This window comes from Leptosomus discolor, chromosome 2, assembly GCF_034619465.1.
Source record: "Leptosomus discolor isolate bLepDis1 chromosome 2, bLepDis1.hap2, whole genome shotgun sequence".
NCBI lineage: Eukaryota > Metazoa > Chordata > Aves > Leptosomiformes > Leptosomidae > Leptosomus > Leptosomus discolor.
Window position 1 is genome coordinate 94365841 of NC_141392.1, and position 20652 is coordinate 94386492.

The 20652-nt window shown below is 47.2% G+C and overlaps 1 protein-coding gene across 1 annotated transcript; it reads left to right on the forward strand.

Moving 5' to 3' along the window:
• Positions 1–381: 381 nt before the first annotated feature.
• B3GAT2 (beta-1,3-glucuronyltransferase 2) lies at positions 382–19773 on the forward strand. The gene is made up of 4 exons (XM_086461480.1): positions 382–930; positions 12585–12729; positions 19459–19607; positions 19687–19773. The coding sequence occupies exons 1-4, from the start codon at positions 382–384 to the stop codon at positions 19771–19773; spliced, it is 930 nt and encodes a 309-aa protein (XP_086317606.1).
• Positions 19774–20652: the final 879 nt, after the last annotated feature.

A 20652-nucleotide genomic window follows, 5' to 3' on the forward strand; every position in this document is an offset into this window, starting at 1 on the left:
CCGCCGAGCTCCGGCCGCGACGGCGCGGCGCCCCCCGGCCCGGCCCGGCGATGCGGAGGGTGAAGGAGGAGGAGGAGGAGGAAGGGCGGCCGCTCGCGGAATAGAGGCGCGGCGCGAGCGGGGACAAGCACCTGCCCCGCTGGGCTGCCGCAGGGCACCGCGGGGCGCCCCAACCCGTCCTGCCAGCGGGCTCCCGCGCCCGCAGGAGGGAGCGCCTCCCTCCCCGGCCACCGCCGCCGCCGCCCGGCCACCCCGCGGAGGAGCGCGGGCGGGCGAAGGGGCAGCCCCGCCGCCCCCCGCGGCCATGCGCTGAGCGCCGCCGCGCCCGTCCATGGGGCGGCGCTGAGGGGGCGACGCGGCGGGAGGGCGCCCTGGGGCAGGATGAAGTCCCTGCTCTTCAGCCGCTTCCTCCTGCTGCTGCCCTGGGTGCTCATCGTCATCATCGTGCTGGACATCGACAGCAGCCGGGCGCCGCTGCCCGCCCTGGCCCCCCGGGGCGGCGGGGGCGGTAGCGGGGGGGCCCGGCCGGCGGCGGCGCGGGCGCCCCCCCCGCGGCGGCCCGAGGCGGCGCTGCCCACCATCTATGCCATCACGCCCACGTACAGCCGCCCGGTGCAGAAGGCCGAGCTCACCCGCCTGGCCAACACCTTCCGGCAGGTGGCGCGGCTCCACTGGATCCTGGTGGAGGACGCGGCGGCGCGCAGCGAGCTGGTGAGCCGCTTCGTGGCGGGCGCCGGTCTGCCCTGCACCCACCTCCACGTCCCCACGCCGCGCCGCTACAAGCGGCCGGGGCTGCCCCGCGCCACCGAGCAGCGCAACGCCGGCCTGGCCTGGCTGCGGCAGCGGCACCAGCACCTGCCGCCCCCCCAGCCCGGGGTGCTCTTCTTCGCCGACGACGACAACACCTACAGTCTGGAGCTTTTCCAGGAGGTGCGTGCGGGGCGGGGGGCGCGCGCGGCCGCCACGCTCCACCGCCGGCTTCCCCTCAGGCGCCCGCCGCTTCCCGCCTCTCCCTGCCGCCCCTCAGGCGCCCGCCTCGCCTCCCCTCAGGTGCCCGCCGCTTCCCGCCTCTCCTCTCCTCCCCTCAGGCGCCCGCCGCTTCCCGCCTCTCCTCCCCTCAGGCGCCGGTCTCGCCCCGCCTCAGGCGCCCGCCACTACCGCCCCTCTTCGCCCCCGCTGCCCGTCCCGCCTCGCTGCGGGGGGCTGCGCCCCATCGCTGCTTTGCGGCGCGCCCGGTGCCCCTCACCCAAAACCGGGGCACGGATGAGTCAAGCCTGCTGTCCGGCGCGGACACCATGCAGAGCCACATCCCTCACCGGGGCTCCCTAATGCTGCCTTTGTGTGTGTGTGACCACTCCTCTCGTGATTTTAAGTTTCTTGTCCCTCCCCTGCACGCTCCCCCCCAACTTTTTGCTACTGTTTTCTCGCTTTCCTGCCGAGGGAGGCGAGTTTGGGGTTTATAAAAAGGATCCTGTGTTTTTGTTAAAGCTGGGATGAAAAACGCTCTTTCCTACTTGTTTTTTTCCAGGCTGCATCCCTCTCCCTGTAGGGCAAACTCGCGTCAAGACTCGCCATCCTTCACAGCTTTTTCTTGGCGCGAATGAATTAATCCAGAGCCGGCTCCTTCACGTGGAGTTGCCCAGTTTTTTTGAAGTCTTTCGCTCTTAAAAGCAGCAAGTCGTTTGTGTAATGACTAAACACCCTTTCAGGCGTCTCTTTTGTGAGGGGACCTGTGTGCGTCTTTGTTGCAGCCCCTTGGTGAAGGGCTTTGCTCCTTTTTGGTGGGAATTGGCAAGCGCTTGGAAAAGAGGGTATCCAGCTTTCTTTCTGGTTTCCCTCTGGCAGGAAGGAGGGGTGTTTAATGAGTGGACATAAAACAGCAGAAGAAAGATCATGAGCATCTTCTGTGACAGCTGGAAGGAAGCTTGGCAGGGAAACGAGGGAGGGAAACAGAAAAATATATGGGTGGCAGATAGGGAATGTACAGGACTTCGGACAAACTGCGGTCCATGTCTTCCGCTGGTGGACAGTACTGCATTTAGTGATGTACACTCCTATTCTGCAGTTTGGAAGCATTGTGCTTCCTCACATGCTGTACAGTCAGTAGGTTAAAATGAACACGATGCACAGAAATGTGAAGCACGTGAAATTCCCTGGAGCAAGTTATTTTAGAAACGCTTATGTTCGTTTGTGTTTAGATTCATAATGCATCCCGTTCCATTTCCAGTCTGTGGGCAGGTGCAGGGTCCCCGTTCAGCAGGGATGCCCTGCTTCCTTTGCCTGTTTGGCATTCAACATTGAGGCTGCTAATTTGAAGAACTTTGCCTGGAGGCTAAACCTTTGTTGTAATTGATTTTCTTAAAATCTCATGGCTGTGCTTAGTGCATGATAATGCAGAGTAATTCCATCTTTGATGTGATGGGAGTGTCCACCTCTGTTCAGGGATATAAAACTAATCTGATTCAATCTTGGGGAGTGTGTAAATTGATACAGAAAATACACTTCACCACAATGACTAGTGTGGGACAAAAGACATTTGAAGACGAATCTCTGCTTTTCATTTTGGAGTACCAATGTTAGGGACAAGCTAAAGGAACAGTATTGGCAGGCATATCACTTGATCATACCACAGCTACTGAAAGTGGGTCCAGTCAGGTTTGTTCTTTTATCATTTCCTTTGTTACTCTTCTAATTGCTGTGAATGGTGAAACAAAAAGCTACAAATTACCTCTCCCATCAGCTAGGAAATGCAGGAAAGCAAGGGGTTAAATCTGTCTGAAGGGTTAACCCTGAAAATTGCAAGCAGAGGGGCAATCCTTGTTTCCTTTCCCTAACAAGAATGGTAACCTCGGGCTCGAAGCTTCAGAGTCCTAAGGCTTCTCTTTCCCCAGGGTTCAGCTGCTGGGGAAAAGGTGTTTATCCTGAGCCCTGTGTTCGCAGGCAAGCACACATGCATGAGGGAGATTTCCCTGTGAAATGTGGTGGTTGTAAGCTCTGTTACAGGAGCGAGGAGGGAGCTTTTGCTTCAGTTACCACTGCCCGTTCCCATGGCTGTTTTCTGGGGTTGCTAACGAGCTGTATGCAAGGTCTCTGGGACGCCGCTGGTAGTAACGCGGGGAATGCCTCCTCGGCCTGGTGAAGTCAACAGAAGCCCTGTGGTAGGCTTTGGCAATGGCATGTGCCTTTACGATAAGTGGGAGGTTGTGTTTGGAGAGAGCCAGTAGTCTTGTTTTCAGTCGAGGCACTGGTTGAGGGTTGGGGTTTTTTTCTTGTTAAAAAAACTTACCTGTCTTTATGGATTCTGGCTTGACAGCTCTGTATTAAATCCCAGTGTCTCCTTCAGGAATTGATTGATTTATGAGGGTAAACCATGCTCATCTTCTCCAAGCAAGAAGAGAACAGCTTCAGTACACATTGTGTGCAGATGAAATCTAGTAGTAATTCCTGTCATGAAACTGGTGGTAATGATACCTGAGAGGGACTTTTTTTCAGTTTGTTACGCTGCCAGGAACAATTCTCCAGACCTGCAGTCACATAATCCCAAAGGAGGTCTGATAAACTGTAGTCTGCTCACTGGGGAGGGTAGCACAAATGTAGAGGGACAAGACAGGAGCTCTGAATTCTGGTCCTACCACCATCCTGTGCTGGCGTGGTGACCTTCGGCATGTCACTGACGCAGGCATGTGAACTTGAGTGTCCCAGACTGCCAGCAGCAACGTCTGCCAGCGTCTGCCCACAGGCAGTTATGTACATTTGCTGTCTCACGAAAAAAGTCGGCCTGTCTTCTTTGTAATGGCTTTCTTCTTGGCGAGGTGGGAGCCAAGGCCAGTCAGGACCGTAAAACCAACATGAGAGGAGCATTCGTGTTAGGGGTGAGTTTTGCTCAGAGGCTGAAAAAGCCTCACGACAGAGTGGAAGACGTGCCAGGGGACTGCGTGTCAGCGAAGGATTATATTTAAGGCAGCTCCTTTACTGTGGGTTTCCCTCGCGCCCTTACAGAAGATGGAGCCTTTTTAACAAAGCAAAATCAGCAAAGGCTGTAGTGCGAGTGGAGGTGTATAAACCGTAAGGGCATGATCAAAGAGGAGTGTGCTCTGACATGAAATGCCATGGGATGCCCCTGAGAGCTTTTGATCAGGAAACTAATCTCTGTCCAAAGTGCTTCTGTCTGGTACTTACAGGAATGAGTACCTTGTATTTGATACGGAGTGAGCTGGGCCCAGTAGACCTGGGCAAAATGTGTTTCGTGGAAATCAGGAACTCCCCCCCCCCCCCCCCCCTCCCCTCCCCACCAGCTTACAGTAGAGTTTTGCTGGAAGATGTCACCATCTGTAGTAAATCTGGAGCCCTCTGGTGCTGTTTATGATTGTCTTTTTTTTTCCTAAGATGTATGATGGCGTGTGGGTGTATGGCAAGACTCAAAGTCAAACAGGCCAGGATCAGAGCAGGTTTGGTGATTGTTTCTAGAATGAGGTGGAGAGCCTGGTTTGGTTTTCTGCCACTGCAGTGTATTCAGCATTGGCTCAGGTGAGCATTTTCTTTAGGAATGGCTCGCCTTCCCTGGAAAGGCTTCAGGGAAAGGGCCAATTTGTTCAGTGATTGTGAAACTCTTTTAGAGTACCAAGTGGGGCTGCAGCAACGATGAAGAAATATTTCCATGAGTGGAGGTATGGCCTTTACGTAATTCCCAACTCTTTCCGCTTGAAATGGCAGTCGGTTGAAAAATCATGCTTTTACTTTAATGCTGGTGGTTCTGGCATATTGTATTTTGTCATTTCTTATTTTGGGTTCCAGACCTTGAAAACAATTGATATTTCTTCTGCTCAGGTGTGATCTGTTCACTTGGAGGTGTCCATCTGCATCTCTCCATCAAAAACAACCATCCGCTTTCTGAAAATATCTTTTACCAGTTGAACATCAGCCTGCGTTTATAACAAAGCTTCCAAGAGGCCTGAATCCCAACTACTGTATTTGATAGGCTTTACAGATGTTTCTGTATGAATCGTCATTACTTCTATTTTTTACTATAGGCTGTTCTTTTTGGAGTGACTGTTACAGTTTTTGTTGCATTTGTGCTTCATCTTATTCCTGAATGCAAGTTATTGTAATGTTGTGGCTGATGCCTAGCAACTGCCAATTTCATATTTTTAGACTTCCAGAAAGAAAACCTTAGATAAAGCTGGCATTCCACCTTCATAGAGAGATTTTAAAAACAAGATTAGCCTGAGCGTTGGATACTAAAGATGGACATAGCTGAGTTGCACTTCCCTTGACTGTTCACGTTGTTCATGCGTTTTGACATCTTGGGCATTTCTCCGCCCTTTCCGTGTTTTGAGTAGTTGGCCGAAGGCCACTGCTTCCTTGGTCTGTGTGTGGGTATGTATGCGTGTTGGAGGTCCAGTCTGCTGCTGCTGGTGCAAACTCCCCTGAAAGCTTTGAGGGTGAGGGGTGAGCTGCTTAAGGAGTACAAAGAACAGGAGTAAAGGTCTTCAGTATGTGTGAGAAAGTGAGCTTGCTGCATTCAGAAAGGCATTGAGCTTTAGAGATTCCTGTCTAGGTTATATCCGTCACCTTTGCTTGTAGTTTGCTCAGACACCTGAACGGAGATGTATGTGAAATTGAAATGCTGATGTCTGAAACTGTGATCTCCCTCCCTGCCACTCCAGGCCCTTTGGTCGTTGGTGTCTAAAATGCCGTAGCAAGATTGGCGAGGTGCATAGGGCATGCAAGGACGGCATATGCTGCTGCCCTGGCTGAGTGCGAGCTGAGGATTTGCAGAGTGGGTCTCCTTAGAGGAACCCACACCATAAGGTGTGATCTGAATACAGCCTTGCAGCATGGAGTTCAAAGTAAATCACAGCATTAATTGTCCTTTCTCAGGGACCCCCCCCCCCACTTATATTTAATAGCTGCACAAGAATGCCCTGACTATGACGGTAGAGTTGAAGCCGGAAAGGAGGTAGGAGGAGAGAGAGAGCTCAACCCCTTCTCCTGGAGCTCAGGTTGTCTTTACAGGTAGCTCAAGATTCATGGAGCCACAGAGAAGGTAAGAGTATGATCGGTGAAGAGCACAGTCAGCTGGTTACTCACAGGAGTAACTTAAACATCAAATTAAACGAACATTCGCTAATGTTTTGAAGGTGTGGTATTGCTTATGTAGCGGGCTGAACTGCCCAGGTAGAATCAGCTTCATCAGCCAGATGGGAACAGAGATTCCTGAAGAACAGAGGGAAAAACAGGAAACATTTTGTCTTGGCTAATGGACGTGACCTTCTCGTCGGAGGTTAGGGCTGTCCAACCGGTAGTTTCCATAGCAGAGGGCAAGGTGTGAGAGCGATTCAGACTGGAAACGTTTTCTTATGCCCCTGCCCTTCAGCCTCTCCCCAAAGGTGTGTATGAAGGTAGCAGATATTCTAATGGCCCTTAGCAGTTTGTAGCCCCTCCAAAATAAATCCTTGATATTAAAAATAGAGCAGAAATACTTGCAGGCATTGCATGTCATACAGGCTTCAGTTTTCTCACGATCATCTTTGTAAAATTTTTTGAGAGCAACTCAAAAAGACATTACAGAAGAGGTGAATATTTACAGTTTATTCCAGCTTTGACTAGGGAAGGTTTAGTGCTCCTTTGATAACTTTTATGTAACTGTCCTAATCTTTATACACTGTATTAAGCTAACTTCTGTGTATTTTTTAGTGGATATATTTATGCAAAAGATTTTGAAGTGGTATAAGTGAATCTGTTTGTCTTTGAAAACACGGGATCTTTTGTTTTAATCTCTTGGAGCTCATTGGAAAAATCGAATTTTTGCTATCGTCTTAAAAACAACATTCAGTAGTCTAGACAGAATTAAATATTAGCTGGCAGCCATTAGTGATTTTCTTCATAATAAAAAGGGCCTAAATATGAGTTAGCAGTGCATTAAATACCTTTCTAGTATATAAATGATTTAAGAATACATGACAGATTTTAAATGCGTGCTGACATTCCCCTTGCACGTAGACATGTAATACCTATGCTAAAGAGGCTGGATTAGAAATGACTGGTAGAGAAACAATGAAGTGGTTTAAAACTGAGAGGAAACCGTGACAAAAAAAGCTATTTGAAACAGAGTTATCCAAGCGAGGGACGCTGGGTTACCAGTCACTGTCTGCTTCCGCACTTTGACAGCAGTCTTTGTCTTACCTGTGAAACTGATACTGTTACTATGGAAGTAATTACGAATGGTCAGCAGCTTTTCAGAGGTGACACAGCCCAGGAGGGTAACAGAAAGTAGGATGAGAAAACGACTTAATAAGTAGAAGGGCCAAAAGGAAACATGAATAGCAAATGTTTTGGAAGTCTTCCCAGTCCAGAGAAACTGGCTCCTAACTGCTTTAGTTAAATTTAGTACAATTTTCTCCTGTAGGGAAGCAATATTGACATTTGTGCCCAAGGATGCTGGTATAATTTAGAAGCATTAATCATTGTATCTGATATGTAAAATGTTGCTTGAGAGAAGGGGGAATTAATCTGTCCTCCCTCTGCAGTGTAGATTGGGTATGAATCAGCAGAGGATTTTTAAGGCATATGTTTGGATAAAAGCTTTCTGATAGTGAGGATGGTGAAGCACTAAATCAGATAACCTGTGAGGGTTGCGGAGCAGGCTAGATCAATGGTTGACAATTTTTCTTTTGATTTGTAGACCCTCTCTACAAGTTTTCCCATGGAGACATACCCTTTACAGTCAAGTTTACCGACAAGCTTGCTTTTTGAAGTTACTATCCATCCCCTAAGCATCACAATCCCTGAACCACAAAACCCGGTGGTACAGATTTTCTGTCACTCAGTACCTCTTTTGAAGTAACGGCAAGCAGGGCCAGAAGCTCCATTTGATGCCTCGGTAAATGGGCACGGCATCGCCGCTGCTGAGCTGTCCCTCTGACTTGCAGTACAGTCACGTGAGTTTCGTTGAAGCGGAATTTGGCTTTAAACATGTGAGTAATGCAGGAGGCCTGTGTGAGAACCGATAGGGAACCTGGCTGTGCTTGTGCTTTAACCCGTCACATTTTCCCCTGTGAACAGTTGTAGTGAAGGAGTTCTAGGTCCCGTCTTTGGTAATAAGAAATTGGAATTTTGCAGAGAAATCTGCTTGAGTCTTGCTGGGATGGTGGGGGCGAGCCTGGATGATAAGCTGTAGCCTGACCAGTGCAGAACACAAATTACACAGGGGTTGAACAGGCAGAGAGCAGGGAGAGAAAAAGAGCTGCTGTGTGTGGCAGCCAGGTTTGCGTTTGCTGAGAGCTTTGAATCCCAAACAGAAACGCATCAACATCGTGCTGCGACAACGCTATGGCGGTTGTTCCAGCCTGGAAGCCTTTTCACTGTAGGAAGTGTGGCCGTGTTTCCTTCTGTCTGTCATTTGCCTTCTTTCCCCTACGTTTTGTTAATGGCTTGGTATCTTTCCTATCCCTCAGTCCGGTGCATCCCATCAAGCAGCTTTTCTTGATTGACTAATGAGATGCTGGTTTTGGCAATGCTCTTATCGCTGTCTTTTATTGCTCAGCTACATTTTCTGCATTTTCACTTATTTTTCTTTAGTGGTTCCTCTGTTGCTACTTTATTTACTGTTACATGCCCATCACCTCACTGGGATTTCTTTGGTCAGTTGTTACTGCTCCCTCCTGTCATTTCCTTGCCCTCTTCTTCCCAGTTGTGTCCCTCCCGCTTCATTCGTGTTTGTTCTACCATCTCATAAAGTCCTTTTCTCAACTTTCCACATCCAGTACATCACTCTCCTCCTATGCCCAAGACGCCCTTTCAAATAATCAAAATGTAAATAGAGGACAAAAGCATTTCCGGAGGGAGGTTATCCCACCTTCCGACAGCTGTCCAAGCCAGGCAGGATGACTCACATCAGTGGGTTCCTATCACTGGTCATTAACTATAGAACTCTAACTAGGATGGTCCAAGATGCCCGACTTACAGAGTTAAGTGCATACCACTCATGTAAGCTACTGGGACTTAAAATGCTGAGTATTAAGTCAGCATATGCTACCGCACATTGAAATGACAGATAGAAGAGTAATTTAGGAAGCTGTTTGTAAGTTATAGGATTTTGGCAGTTGTTTAACCCACAGCAATAAAGCTATTTAGAATTAATAAGTTTTTGAATCACCTTTTTGTGACCCAGTGATTAGCAGCATCAAATTCCAGATGCAAGCTGGCCTTTTAATCCAAATAATAGCTTTCTCTGCACCATACATAAATACAGCCTTAACGTATCAGTGTGTTAACTGCAGTAATGCTATTCTCAGAAGATTAAAAGAAATATTCCTACTTTCATCTGCCTAGCATATCCTGAGGCTGTAAGGTATTTCAGAATTAGCATAAATACCTGTCTAGATGTGCTCTTTCAGTTTGTACTGAAAGGGATTGCTGTATTCTTGATACCTGCTTATTTCATTCTCCAAAAATGTAACCGGTGAGAATAAAGAACGTAACCCAAGGGCAAAATACAGAGCTCCGGAAAGGGTTCCGTACTTCCTTCTGATGTGTGGTGGCTTTACTGACTTAACTCATAGACACTGAGGAAGACCCAAGACTGTAATAATTACAACTTCTTGGGTCATTTCTTGCTGGTTTCATGAGGTCAGTGAGATACTTTTCACTGACGAGATTTTCCTGCACATTAATGCAAATCAGTCTGGTCCTGCTAGCATAAATGCTGTGGCCCCTATTGACCCGATTCAGAAGTCCCGTGCTATCTGGCTCGTTTTGCAGTACAGCTGCCCAAATGCTACTGGGAGAAAAGGCAGGGTACGGGCTTACCACGCATGAGCTACTCTCTTGTCGTCAGAGCGTGCCTGCCCTTGTCCTGCAGCATTCTGTGTTCGCCGTGGGTACGGGCAGTTGGCACAGGGCAGCTAAAGTGCTGTAAACCAGTGCACTAGTGATTTGTTCAGGTATCCATACCCTCCAGAAGGCGTTAATGGCCAGCAGGTCGAGGGAGGTAATTCTCACCCTCTGCTCTGCTCTCCTGAGACCCCACCTGCAGTGCTGCTTTCAGCTCTGGGGCCCTCAGCGTAAGAAAGACATGGACCTGCTGGAGCGGGTCCAGCGGAGAGCCACGAAGATGACCAGGGGGCTGGAGCACATCCCCCATGAGGACAGGCTGAGAGACCTGGGGTTGTTCAGCCTGGAGAAGAGAAGGCACCGGGGAGATCTTAGAGTGGCCTTTCAGCACTTAAAGGGGGCCTACAGGAAAGGTGGGGGCAATCTTTTTAGCAGGGCCTGCTGCGATAGGACAAGGGGTAATGAGTTTAAACTAAAAGAGGACAGATTCAGACTAGATATGAGGAAGAAATTTTTTTACAATGAGGGTGGTGAAGCACTGGCCCAGGCTGTCCAGAGAGGTGGTAGAAGCCCCATCCTGGAAACATTGCAGGTCAGGTTGGACGGGGCTCTGAGCAGCCTGATCCAGCCAAAGATGTCCCTGCTCACTGCAGGGGGCCAGACTAGATGGCCTCTAAAGCTCCTTTCCAGCCCAAACTACTCCGTGATTCTATGATCTGTGTTAGTCCTGTGGTTAACGCTGACGTGGCACGGTTGGGTGTACGTGGCCTGGTCATGCCCTTGGAAACCTATTGGGAACTTGCCTGTGTAGACAAGCCCAGCAGGATGCGGCCCTGTGTCCGTGCCTGATGTGTTTGGATGTTAATATAAATAAACTTAGAAAAATTTGCGAAATGGATGTTTCATTAAAACTGGAGTGAAAAGATCTTCATGAGGTTTGACTGATTTCCACATCCAAATAGGCAATTGCTAACTCTGCATTTCCTAAGTGGATGAGTGGGAGAGATTGGAAAAACAGTCTTAGACAGGGAGAACAGTTACAGACAAACATGTTTAACAATAACCTGTAGAGAGATTCATGGCAGCCTCTCACTGGCAAAAATGGTTTGTCTAGAATCCTTATCACAAGAAATCCCTGCATTGCCAATCGTTTACGTACCCTGTTGTGATGCAGTATGGATTGCTGCTGCTGAGTGAGCTGGCCTGGCTTACTGCAGCCGTTATTAGGGTGGAAGTGAGAAACTTTTGCTAAAAACAAATTTAAAGAATCACAAAGAATTGGATGGAGAGCAGGTGCACGCCTCTCTTCTGTCTGTACATCCATATTTGTGGATTTTTAAATATGTATTTTATGCCTTCCCTGTGTGAGGGGGAAACTGCTTATATTTCTAGCATAGAAACGTGAACCAGAGTGACATGATGTCTTTGTTTTTTTCTGGTGCATCTTCTGGGAGTCTAGATGATACGCATGGCAAATCTTTCACATTGGCAGAAAGAGAGGGAAGTGTTTAATATTTAACCAAGGTTGTCTTTTATTTCAGCATCTATCGATAGGAGACTGCAGTTACAAATATGCAAAACTGTTTGTTTTTGCTCAGAGGAGTGCTTGGAAGGATAAAGGGATAACCCTTCCCTAAGGAATAGGCCTCAACTACAACAGAAGACAAGAGATTGTTTAAAAAATTGATCAAATTAAGCCCACGTTAATGCTGAAACAGTTTTAATACTTGCTTAAATAGGACCATTTGGCTTTTGAATCAGTGTGGTTAAATTGTGCAAGTTGGTGTGTCTGTGCACTTGTCAAGTTCTCACACCAGCCTGTCAGTGATTTTCCCATGGGGAGCAGCGCGGCAGGGTTCATGGTGTTCCTGTTTACTAAAGAAAATGGTCTGCATATCAGAGAACAGAACTCACTGACTCCCAGTCATGCATGCTTTTTGCTGGAGTGATTTTTTTTAGTATCTGTAGATTCCTCTAGGTTAGATGAGGGACAGTTTTGAGAACTGCATTTAGTTACATTTACACCATTGGGAAAAACTCCCATTGCTGACAGCAAACTAGCAGAAGCCTCCTGCCCAACCCACTTTCTGTCCTTCTCAGAAACCTAGCAGAGCTTTTCAAGACAAAATGTGGAAGTTAAAAAGGTGTAGCCCAAACTTAATCTTTTTTTATGAGACTTTAATAGATCTGAGCTACATCTGTTGTACAAATCTGGTATGTTGCAGGTAGGGGAAGAGCTGTGGCTCACTATTTCCTGCTCCCAGTGTATTTGTTACCAGTCTCAAACTAACTGTACTTGTCTTAATGAAGTGTTTATTTGTTAATCATCATTATAATATTCTCTCTCACTGGGCTTGTACAATACCTCAGCAATCTATAGAAATAAGCCCACTGCAAGAATGCTATAGTGTTGCAGATAAAAAAAAAGCTCTAGGGTGACAGTGAAAACCCAAAAAAGAAAACAAATACTGTTTTTTCATGGCTGTTAAATTTTTTCTTATAAAAATTATAGGAATAGGATATTCTCAGGAGAATTGAGGTGCCTATGGGCTAGCGAGCTGGAGATTTCACAGAAAATGAGTGGGGACATGCAGCTTTCAAAGGCTTTCTCTGTTGGGCTGAAATCTGTAAGCTAGAATTGCTTTTAAATACCTAGTCTTGATGATTAATGCGTAGGCTTTCCAGCAACGCTTGCCAAAAAAGCCTTCTAGGGAAACGTGCCTGCAGTCACGCCACGCTGCCTCTTGCAGATGCGTACAACCCGCAAAGTGTCGGTGTGGCCTGTGGGACTGGTCGGAGGACGACGGTACGAGCGCCCAGTCGTGGAAAACGGCAAAGTTGTTGGCTGGTACACCGGCTGGAGAGCTGACAGGCCCTTTGCTATTGACATGGCAGGTAAGCGCCAACTTCCGTGAGTCATGAATGTTTCTCATAATAACTGTTTGTACATTTTTTATGAGTGGGACAGAAACAGATGTCTCGGTGTGAGCAGCTTTTAAAACTTCCGACATGCATCTGCTGTACGTAGCCCTTCAGCACTAAATATCCTGGAAGTCTTAGCTTGCACGTCTCGTCCAATTAAGCTGCTGCTTGGTGATGTCTGAACTTGCTTTCACTTGTTTTTAATTTTATGCAGCAACTTGGCTTTTATGTTGTATAAATTGTCTGACACAAGTTAATTGTAAATTAATTCACCCAATTAATTTTTGCAAGGGGCCCCTGCCTTTCATTGTGTCATCAATCTATGCCAGGCAGTATAAATGCAGACCCTTCTTAGACCTCATGTTGTAAAATGCTACTTTAACATGAAATTATTCATTTTTTATTGGTTATTTGGAATGATGGTGATAACGGTAGATGGATATAGTTTGAAACACTGGGCTTAGGGGAAAAATTGCTGACAGCTATTGCCTAGTAGATGAAGGCAGAAAAGCTTCAAAATTGATTTAATCAATCTTCTGCTATGAAGTTAGCGCACCACATAGCTCTTGTCTTGCTGTCAGTCCAGGCTTAGACAATCTTTTGTATACATTCACAACTGCCACATGAATCACCGTGGTGCAGAAGTCCAATTTGTGATGTAGCAGCAGCAGCTGGTTTCCCAGCAAATGATCTGGTATTTGCACTTAAGTGATTCAGGAAGGAGAGGGAAAGGGAAAAGTAGGAATACAAGGGCAAGAACGGGGTAGAAATAGCCAGCCACTTTCTCTTTTCTGATACCCTTGTGTTCTGGGAGAGGGAAAAGGACAGTGCTTTCTCATCGCAACAGAATATTTTTATATGGATTGAAATGTTTGACGAAAAATATGAACAGTATTTACAGTTCAGCTGGTTAAAAAGTGTAAAGGAGAACAAATAGTTGTTTACACCTCAAAGACAGAATCGTCAACAGATGATTTTTTTTCTGCACTGTAGAAGCATTTCAAGTTAATAGTATCACCCAGCATGAAAATAAATATTGGGAGTGTCCAGGTAGAGACATTCCTCAGGGGAGAAGCAGGTGTGCCCATCCCTGAACCCGCGCAGCCTGCGGAGCTGACTGCAGCTGTGCATTTCAACAGCCTCTGCCTGTGGATGTACAGATACATACTGACACTGTGCTGTAGAAGTGGTTACTTATGGCATCATAGAGATGATAGCAGGGTTCGCAATTCCTTAGCAGCAGGCAAAAAGCCATTACACACCATTGGCCAAGGGACTCCAGCCCAGACATGAAGAGATACATGGAAAGTTGTTACGCTGTTTATGCTTTGCAGTTGCTGGCTGAAGCACTGGCATTGAGGGAAAAGCAGCTCCATTGGAAGCGCTACTTGCTCGTACTTCCACCGAAGTCACGGCAGGGAGGGTTATAGAGACGAAGATACAAGTGTTGAGAGTACAGGAAGTTATAACATGGTGGAAGGGCACAGACAAACGGAGCAGAACCAGTAAATCCAGAACCGCAGCGGTGCCTGAAGAGGTGCAGTCTACAGGATGATGTGCTAACACTCAGTTGCTGCCCCCTTGCCCCGCCCTGACTCCCCAACACATCCCTGGGGACTTGGAGGACTTGCTAACAAACCTAAACCAGTACATCACTGGCATTCCTCCACCTGCTGGCACCAAATATAGAAGCAACTTGGGTTATACCATATACTGCACATAAGGAAGATCAAGGAAGATCAAGGATCTCTTCTGAAATTATTACCGTGAACAAAAGAATAGGTGCATCTGTTAAACTGCTCAGCTGCCTCCAGCTGTTTATAATCCATGTTGATTCCCAAGGCACTGGTAAGGAGGCTCTCTTTGGTTTACAGAGCTATCTTTTGTAATGATTTTCACAAGAATTTGATCGTGAGGCTGGGTGTGAAAAGAATGGCTGCTTAGAAGGTCTGGGACCACCAGTTTAACTTGTGGCTGTTCAGAGGAAGTGCATCCTTGCTTTTAAGCACATAAACTTCTTCTTCTAGACTTCAAAGTATAGGGCCAAATTCACAGAATTGCAGAATGGCAGGGGTTAGAGGGGACCTCTGGAGATCACCTAGTCCAACCCCCCTGCTGAAGAAGGTTCACCCCAAGCAGGTTGCACAGGATCGCGTCCAGGTGGGATTCAAATCTATTGCAAGTGGAGATGGGTCCTGCCAATTGCATTGGGCTTAGCTCAAAGACCTCAGCTGGCCAGCTTCCCCAGGTTCTTCCTTGAAATACACGTGGCAATCGCATTCGATCAGTTCAGCAACCATGGGTTATCTCTTTTGAGAAGTTTGTGTTGACACTTATTCTCTCAGAGAGCAGAGTAGCTGTTTCCCGTGTTGCCTCTTGTCTGGCAACCAATACACTGCATGAATTAGTTCTGGTGTTTTTTAAGTTCCACCTCGGTTTTAGCTGTAGGTGGGTTCTAGAGGTTGACACAGACTTCCTTACCCTCCGGGAAGAAAAGCAAGAGACAATTGGGTGTTGTAAGCAAAAAGTGATTCTGAGGTGGGCACCGTGTTGTTTGTTAGATACCTGTTTTAAAGTCTCCTGTATTAAATGATGCTGCTAGTGATGTGCTTTTGGCTTGTTCCCACTGCCAGAGTTTTTGGCCACCCAGGAGAACAGTTAGATTGTGATTCTCCTAATGTCAAGATTGTTCAAGAACAGACACATGCTTTAAGTTAGCATGCCAGGAGCTACTCCAGTCGTAGAGATTAGCCCATGCCTGTGAATCACTGGGCAAGTGGATTTTGGACTTGTGGTCCAGAGTTCATCCACTGTGCTCTAAGTTCATCTGCTAAGGCCTGAGCAACCACCTTTTTTTTTTTTTTTTGGATTTTGCTATAGTGATGAGATCTTTGGTACGGCTCATCTTTCTTACAGTTCCCCAAGAGAAAAAACTAGTCTATTAACGACACTGCAAGCATGGCATATTTCGTCTGAATCCAAAGGAGCCACTGCTGGCAGTCATAGGTACAAACAAAAGGATTTTGAGTGGCTACGGCAGACACCACGCTCAAAAAACTCCCACCCCAAAACCCCACTACCCCTCCACTAAAGGGTAACAACTATTTTAAACCCTGAGTTTAAAATTGAGAGCCTCTTTCGTGGTGTCAGAAGATGCCTTTGTTCTGAACTACAAAACCTCATGGTTGAGCATCTCTGCTTTACTGCAACCTGAACGGTGGGTCACAGGGAGAAGGTAACTGGAAAGCAGCAGCCCCCAAGCCATGGCGTGTTCAACAAGCCAAAGGTGGTACTGTGAGCTCTGTGGAAACCAGTATAACCATTTCAACACCAGCACTGAGCATCAGCATTTATACACTCTGGTAATGATAAACACTCTGTTTCTGGCTTGCCTTCAGCTGCTATTGTATCTAGAGCATTTGGGAAGCAAAGGCATTAATCACGGCAACAAAATCTTTAAGGACTGGCTCAGCCTAACTGGATGAAGAGAAACGGTTCTGCCTTTTAACAGAACCCCATTGATCTAACACAAGTCAAGGTGTGAATTAACAGAAGCGGCTTCCGCAGAAAGCAGCACAGATGTAATCTTTGCCGTGTCTCCCAGGTATCTTCTCCTCCAGCCAATTAATTCTTACCTAGGTGGCTCTTCAGCTAATCAGATTTCATTTACAGCCTTGCATTAAACACAAAAACCCCAAAACACCACTTCACGCTCTGGCTATGAAATTGTCTGGTCACATTTCATGTGAACTTAAGCCCACTATGACCTTGTAGGAATAACGATCAGGTAGAGGAATTGGATGCGTGTAGTGCTGTTCAGTTACACAATGCTGGGGACAGTAATCCCGGATTAATCCCCATTTGGGGATAGATTTCAAAACAACTGTGTCTTTTCATCTATTACCACGGGGTCGTTTACTACTGAGAGAAGTAACTAGTGCCTGTCTGGTCAAAACCTGAGCCATCTCCTCTCCTTTTGATGCCAAAGTGATCTGCCTGTGATAAAAAGTCAACCGAAAGTTGTCACTAGAAAATGGTTTCCCCTCAAGTCCATCCACATACGTACAAAATGTCGTACACGTGAAATTAAAGTAGTTACACAGCAGAGCTGAAGAACTGGAGAGCCAGGAGATAAGTCTTGATTTATCTCTTGAAGTTGCTGTTTTATTGGATTCTTTTAAGAAACAAAGGCTGCATGACACTGATCAAGGAAACAAACCTCAGGCCACAGGCCAGCCAGCGCCCTGTAATCCATGTCCTTGCCACGTACAACACTCAGTTTAATAATTTGATTTTTATGTGGTGCCTGAAAACATGGGAATTTTTGACAGCACCTAGAGATGATGGTTTGCAATAGAATGGTGGCAAGGGCACGTGTTACATGCGGGAGACGTGGCACATTTGAAGGTCTGTGCATAGCAGAAATCCACTCTCAGAACTGAGTCTGGTTTTCTCAGCAGAGGAGTAAGGTTTGCCACGAGAGAACCTAGGAGGAATTAACATATGGGTAAGCATGGGCTTATCGGGCCCAGGGAGCCGAGCTGAGACATGCACAGATCAGCAGCAGAACATCTGTGTGTCTCTTCTGCTTAGAATGGGACTCCTTCTCCAGTCTAAAAACTAGGACGCTACATTAATTTTGGTGTTTACTTCATTGTCTCCTTTAAGGATGACCAGCTTAAATATTAAAAATTAAACCTTAAATTCTCTTTAAAAAGAAACAGCAGCTCCCACAGCCGATCAGGGCTCCAGCGATGCCTTCCCTTGCAAAGCGACCTTTGGGGGGGACCCAAAATATTAACCACCCTAAAGCCCAGTTGCATCAGAAATTTATAGTTTGTTCTAATTGAGGGAAAAACCCCACAAACCTAACTAAAAATACTGAACTGAACCAGGCCAATTTGTTCATCAATCAGTCATCTTTCAAGGAGCAGAAAGCCAGCTGCATGCACCGCAGCTGTCTCCTGCTGAGGGAGTTTGAACTCCACCCTCAGCTCTTCACAAGCGACTGCGCTTGGCTACAGCCAGCACCGGGATGGAGCCGACCACCAGGCTGCGGGGCGTAGGAAGCAAGACAGGCCTGGAGCCTGCTGAACCCCTGCCTGGGAGGAACAGTCCAAACTGCCGCTCTTCGGCCTGGCAAGGTTTGCTGAAACCCAGCGGCTGCGGCAGCGACCGGCTGGACCCCAGCACTGCTGCTGGCGGGCAGTGCCTGCGGAGCCGAACCGCCCAGCGTGGGGACAGGCTGCAGCCGAAGCCTCGCAGCCCCTGGCAGGCCGGTGGGCACTGGCGTGCTCTGCAAGGTGTGGATAAGCCCCTTCCCTCTGGACACCGGTTCTTCTTTATCTTAGGCAGGACGTAACCTATCAAGTTAAAACGTGTTTTCTTCTACTGTGTCTGTCAGTGAATGGGGACCTCAGTTTACCTCCAACCCCTAGTCTTCATCTGCAGTGTCCAAATTCTTATGTAAAAGAAAAATAAATATCACCTTCTGGCGTCTCCCTGTACTTTGCTACAAGACGGAGCACATCAGTTACGACACAAGCGGTTTCAGCTTTCTTCACACGTCGCGTAGTAATTGCTTCCTTGTATTGGCCTCTTTAAAAGGCTCCCATAAAAGCCACAGCTTCTTTCCAGGAAAATACAGCAGCAAGATAATGTGAGTGAAAAGGGACAGATTTCTACTCCATTAGACACAGTTATACTCATTTTTAAATGAGAAAGTTTTAATACTGGCTTTAGAATTAAACGTTCTTGTAGTTTTCCAGACCAGATGTCAAAACTGTTACTACTGCTGTTACAAAGGGACAGCTGGAACCACTCTGAAGTGACAAGAAAGGACTTCTTCAGGAGGCCTGGCAATCAGACAGGAGGAGTGGCAAGTGTAGCAGTCGAGTTCTGAGGCACGCATGTGCCTGAACCACTCTGAGTGAGGGTCCTATAAATAACGGCAAATTGGAGATTCACGAGAGCTGCTTTGGAGAGGGTGACTGTTCAGAGCAGCGATTTCCCAGTTTGCCACCCCCCTCCGAGGGACGCGACGCGTGCCGCCAAAGGAATGCATGGCAGAGAGGCACCTGCGCGGCTGGAGCCCCTTCAGCCGCGCCGTGCCGCGTGCGGATCAGCTGCGGAGGGTCTTGCCGGCCGCCGCTGATGGAAACGACTCACAAATCCACAACCACGCAGTGCGCAAGGCAGAACCTTCCTATGACTTGTCTTTCATCGATGATACTGTTAAAACCCTCCAAAGGCTAAAAATCTCCCAGGACCGCTAAATAACAAAGTTTAACCTTTTTCTCTGACTCTCACCTTTAAACCTAGAAGTTTTTGTACAGCATAAATATTACACATTTTATTTTACTTAAAATTGAGGTTTTATTTCTTAAAAGTAGAAAGGAAGGATGGTCCCAGATCTTAGCGATACCTGACTGTCCAGGCACAAAAGCCTGTATTCTCTACGCGATGGGAAATTGATGAACATTGTTGAAAGTATGGTGCAATTAAAAAAAAATGATTGCACCTTCAGGGCAAGACAAAGCGATGTAGGATGTGCAAAGCTACCAAACATCGTCTGTCCATATAATCAAATTTGCACATTTTTTAAAAAGAACATAGGAGATTTCTAGGCTTAAGTGTAACTTGCACAAAAACGTAAAGCCTAAAGGTTTTTCTTAATGTTTTTTCCCCTCCCCTCTCCCCAAGGATTTGCTGTGAGTCTGCAAGTGATCCTGTCGCACCCAAAAGCTGTATTCAAGCGTCGTGGCTCTCAGCCAGGAATGCAAGAATCCGATTTCCTGAAACAGATAACGACAGTGGAGGAACTGGAGCCAAAAGCAAACAACTGCACAAAGGTACTGATTTCCACATGTGGTACAACGCGTCCGTGTCATCCCCGTGGACGAGCGTACTAATGCGGGTGTCGTTCTACAGGTCCTTGTGTGGCACACTCGAACAGAGAAGGTAAATCTAGCTAACGAGCCAAAACACCACCTGGACACCGTCACCATTGAGGTATGACCTGGAGACACAGCTGCACAGGGCGCACAGTGCCACGGACGTGTCCGAAGGTGCTGGCCTTCAGCCAGCCACCGCGGTCTGCTTCCGCGCCAGACCTTTTCATTGTCACCTGACGGCTTCTGCGGGGACAAGAGGAAGCTGCCAGATACCCTAACAGGCAAATCAAGTGGGTGTGCTTTGTTCTGACCCGTCTGCATGCACTTCTGAACTCTCGTCTCAATAAACCGACACTTACCTTTGTTTTAAGGCTGTTTCCACATAGTAAACACAATCAGGAGAAACATGGCTGCAATGGAGTATTTTCAAAGTCATCATTTCTGTATATACTTTTTGTATTTACCCAGCTTAATGGTGTAATTATAAACTGGTTTTAAACCATGAACTGTTGATCTAAATATTTGCATAAATGGGTCCTCCAAGCGGAACGTGTTCTCCTTCACTGAAAGTAGGCTTTGTGAAGAAATAAATAGTGGTCCAATAGGTCACACGATGATGAAATAAAAACCCGCAACCATTTATGGATTTATCCTTTTAATATAGGGAAATAACATTTTATCATTACGAGGCACCATAAAATGTAAACACAATCACTGTCATAAACCTGGGTGTCTCTGCGAGGCAGAGCAGCCTTGCTCACGCCGGGTTACCTGGTGACTCACCGCGCTGCTCGCTCTCGGCACTAACACTGTGCGCGTGCCTCGCGGGCCAGACCGGGGCTTCGCCACGGGACACTCAAATGGGTCCAATGCTTGTTTTTAAAAGAATAAACTACTGATTTGTAGAACTACAGTAACATCCAGGTTTATCTTTCTCTCGATAACCACATTCCCTGTTATGCACACCGTAACAACATCACAGTGAAATGTATGATGAAACAAA

Excerpts from the sequence above, each read along its gene's own strand:
- B3GAT2 (XM_086461480.1), top strand. The coding sequence starts at position 382 with ATGAAGTCCCTGCTCTTCAGCCGCTTCCTCCTGCTGCTGCCCTGGGTG. Across the intron at positions 12,730-19,458 it reads CTTTGCTATTGACATGGCAG|GATTTGCTGTGAGTCTGCAA; the intron begins GTAAGCGCCAAC and ends CCTCTCCCCAAG. Across the intron at positions 19,608-19,686 it reads AAGCAAACAACTGCACAAAG|GTCCTTGTGTGGCACACTCG; the intron begins GTACTGATTTCC and ends GTCGTTCTACAG.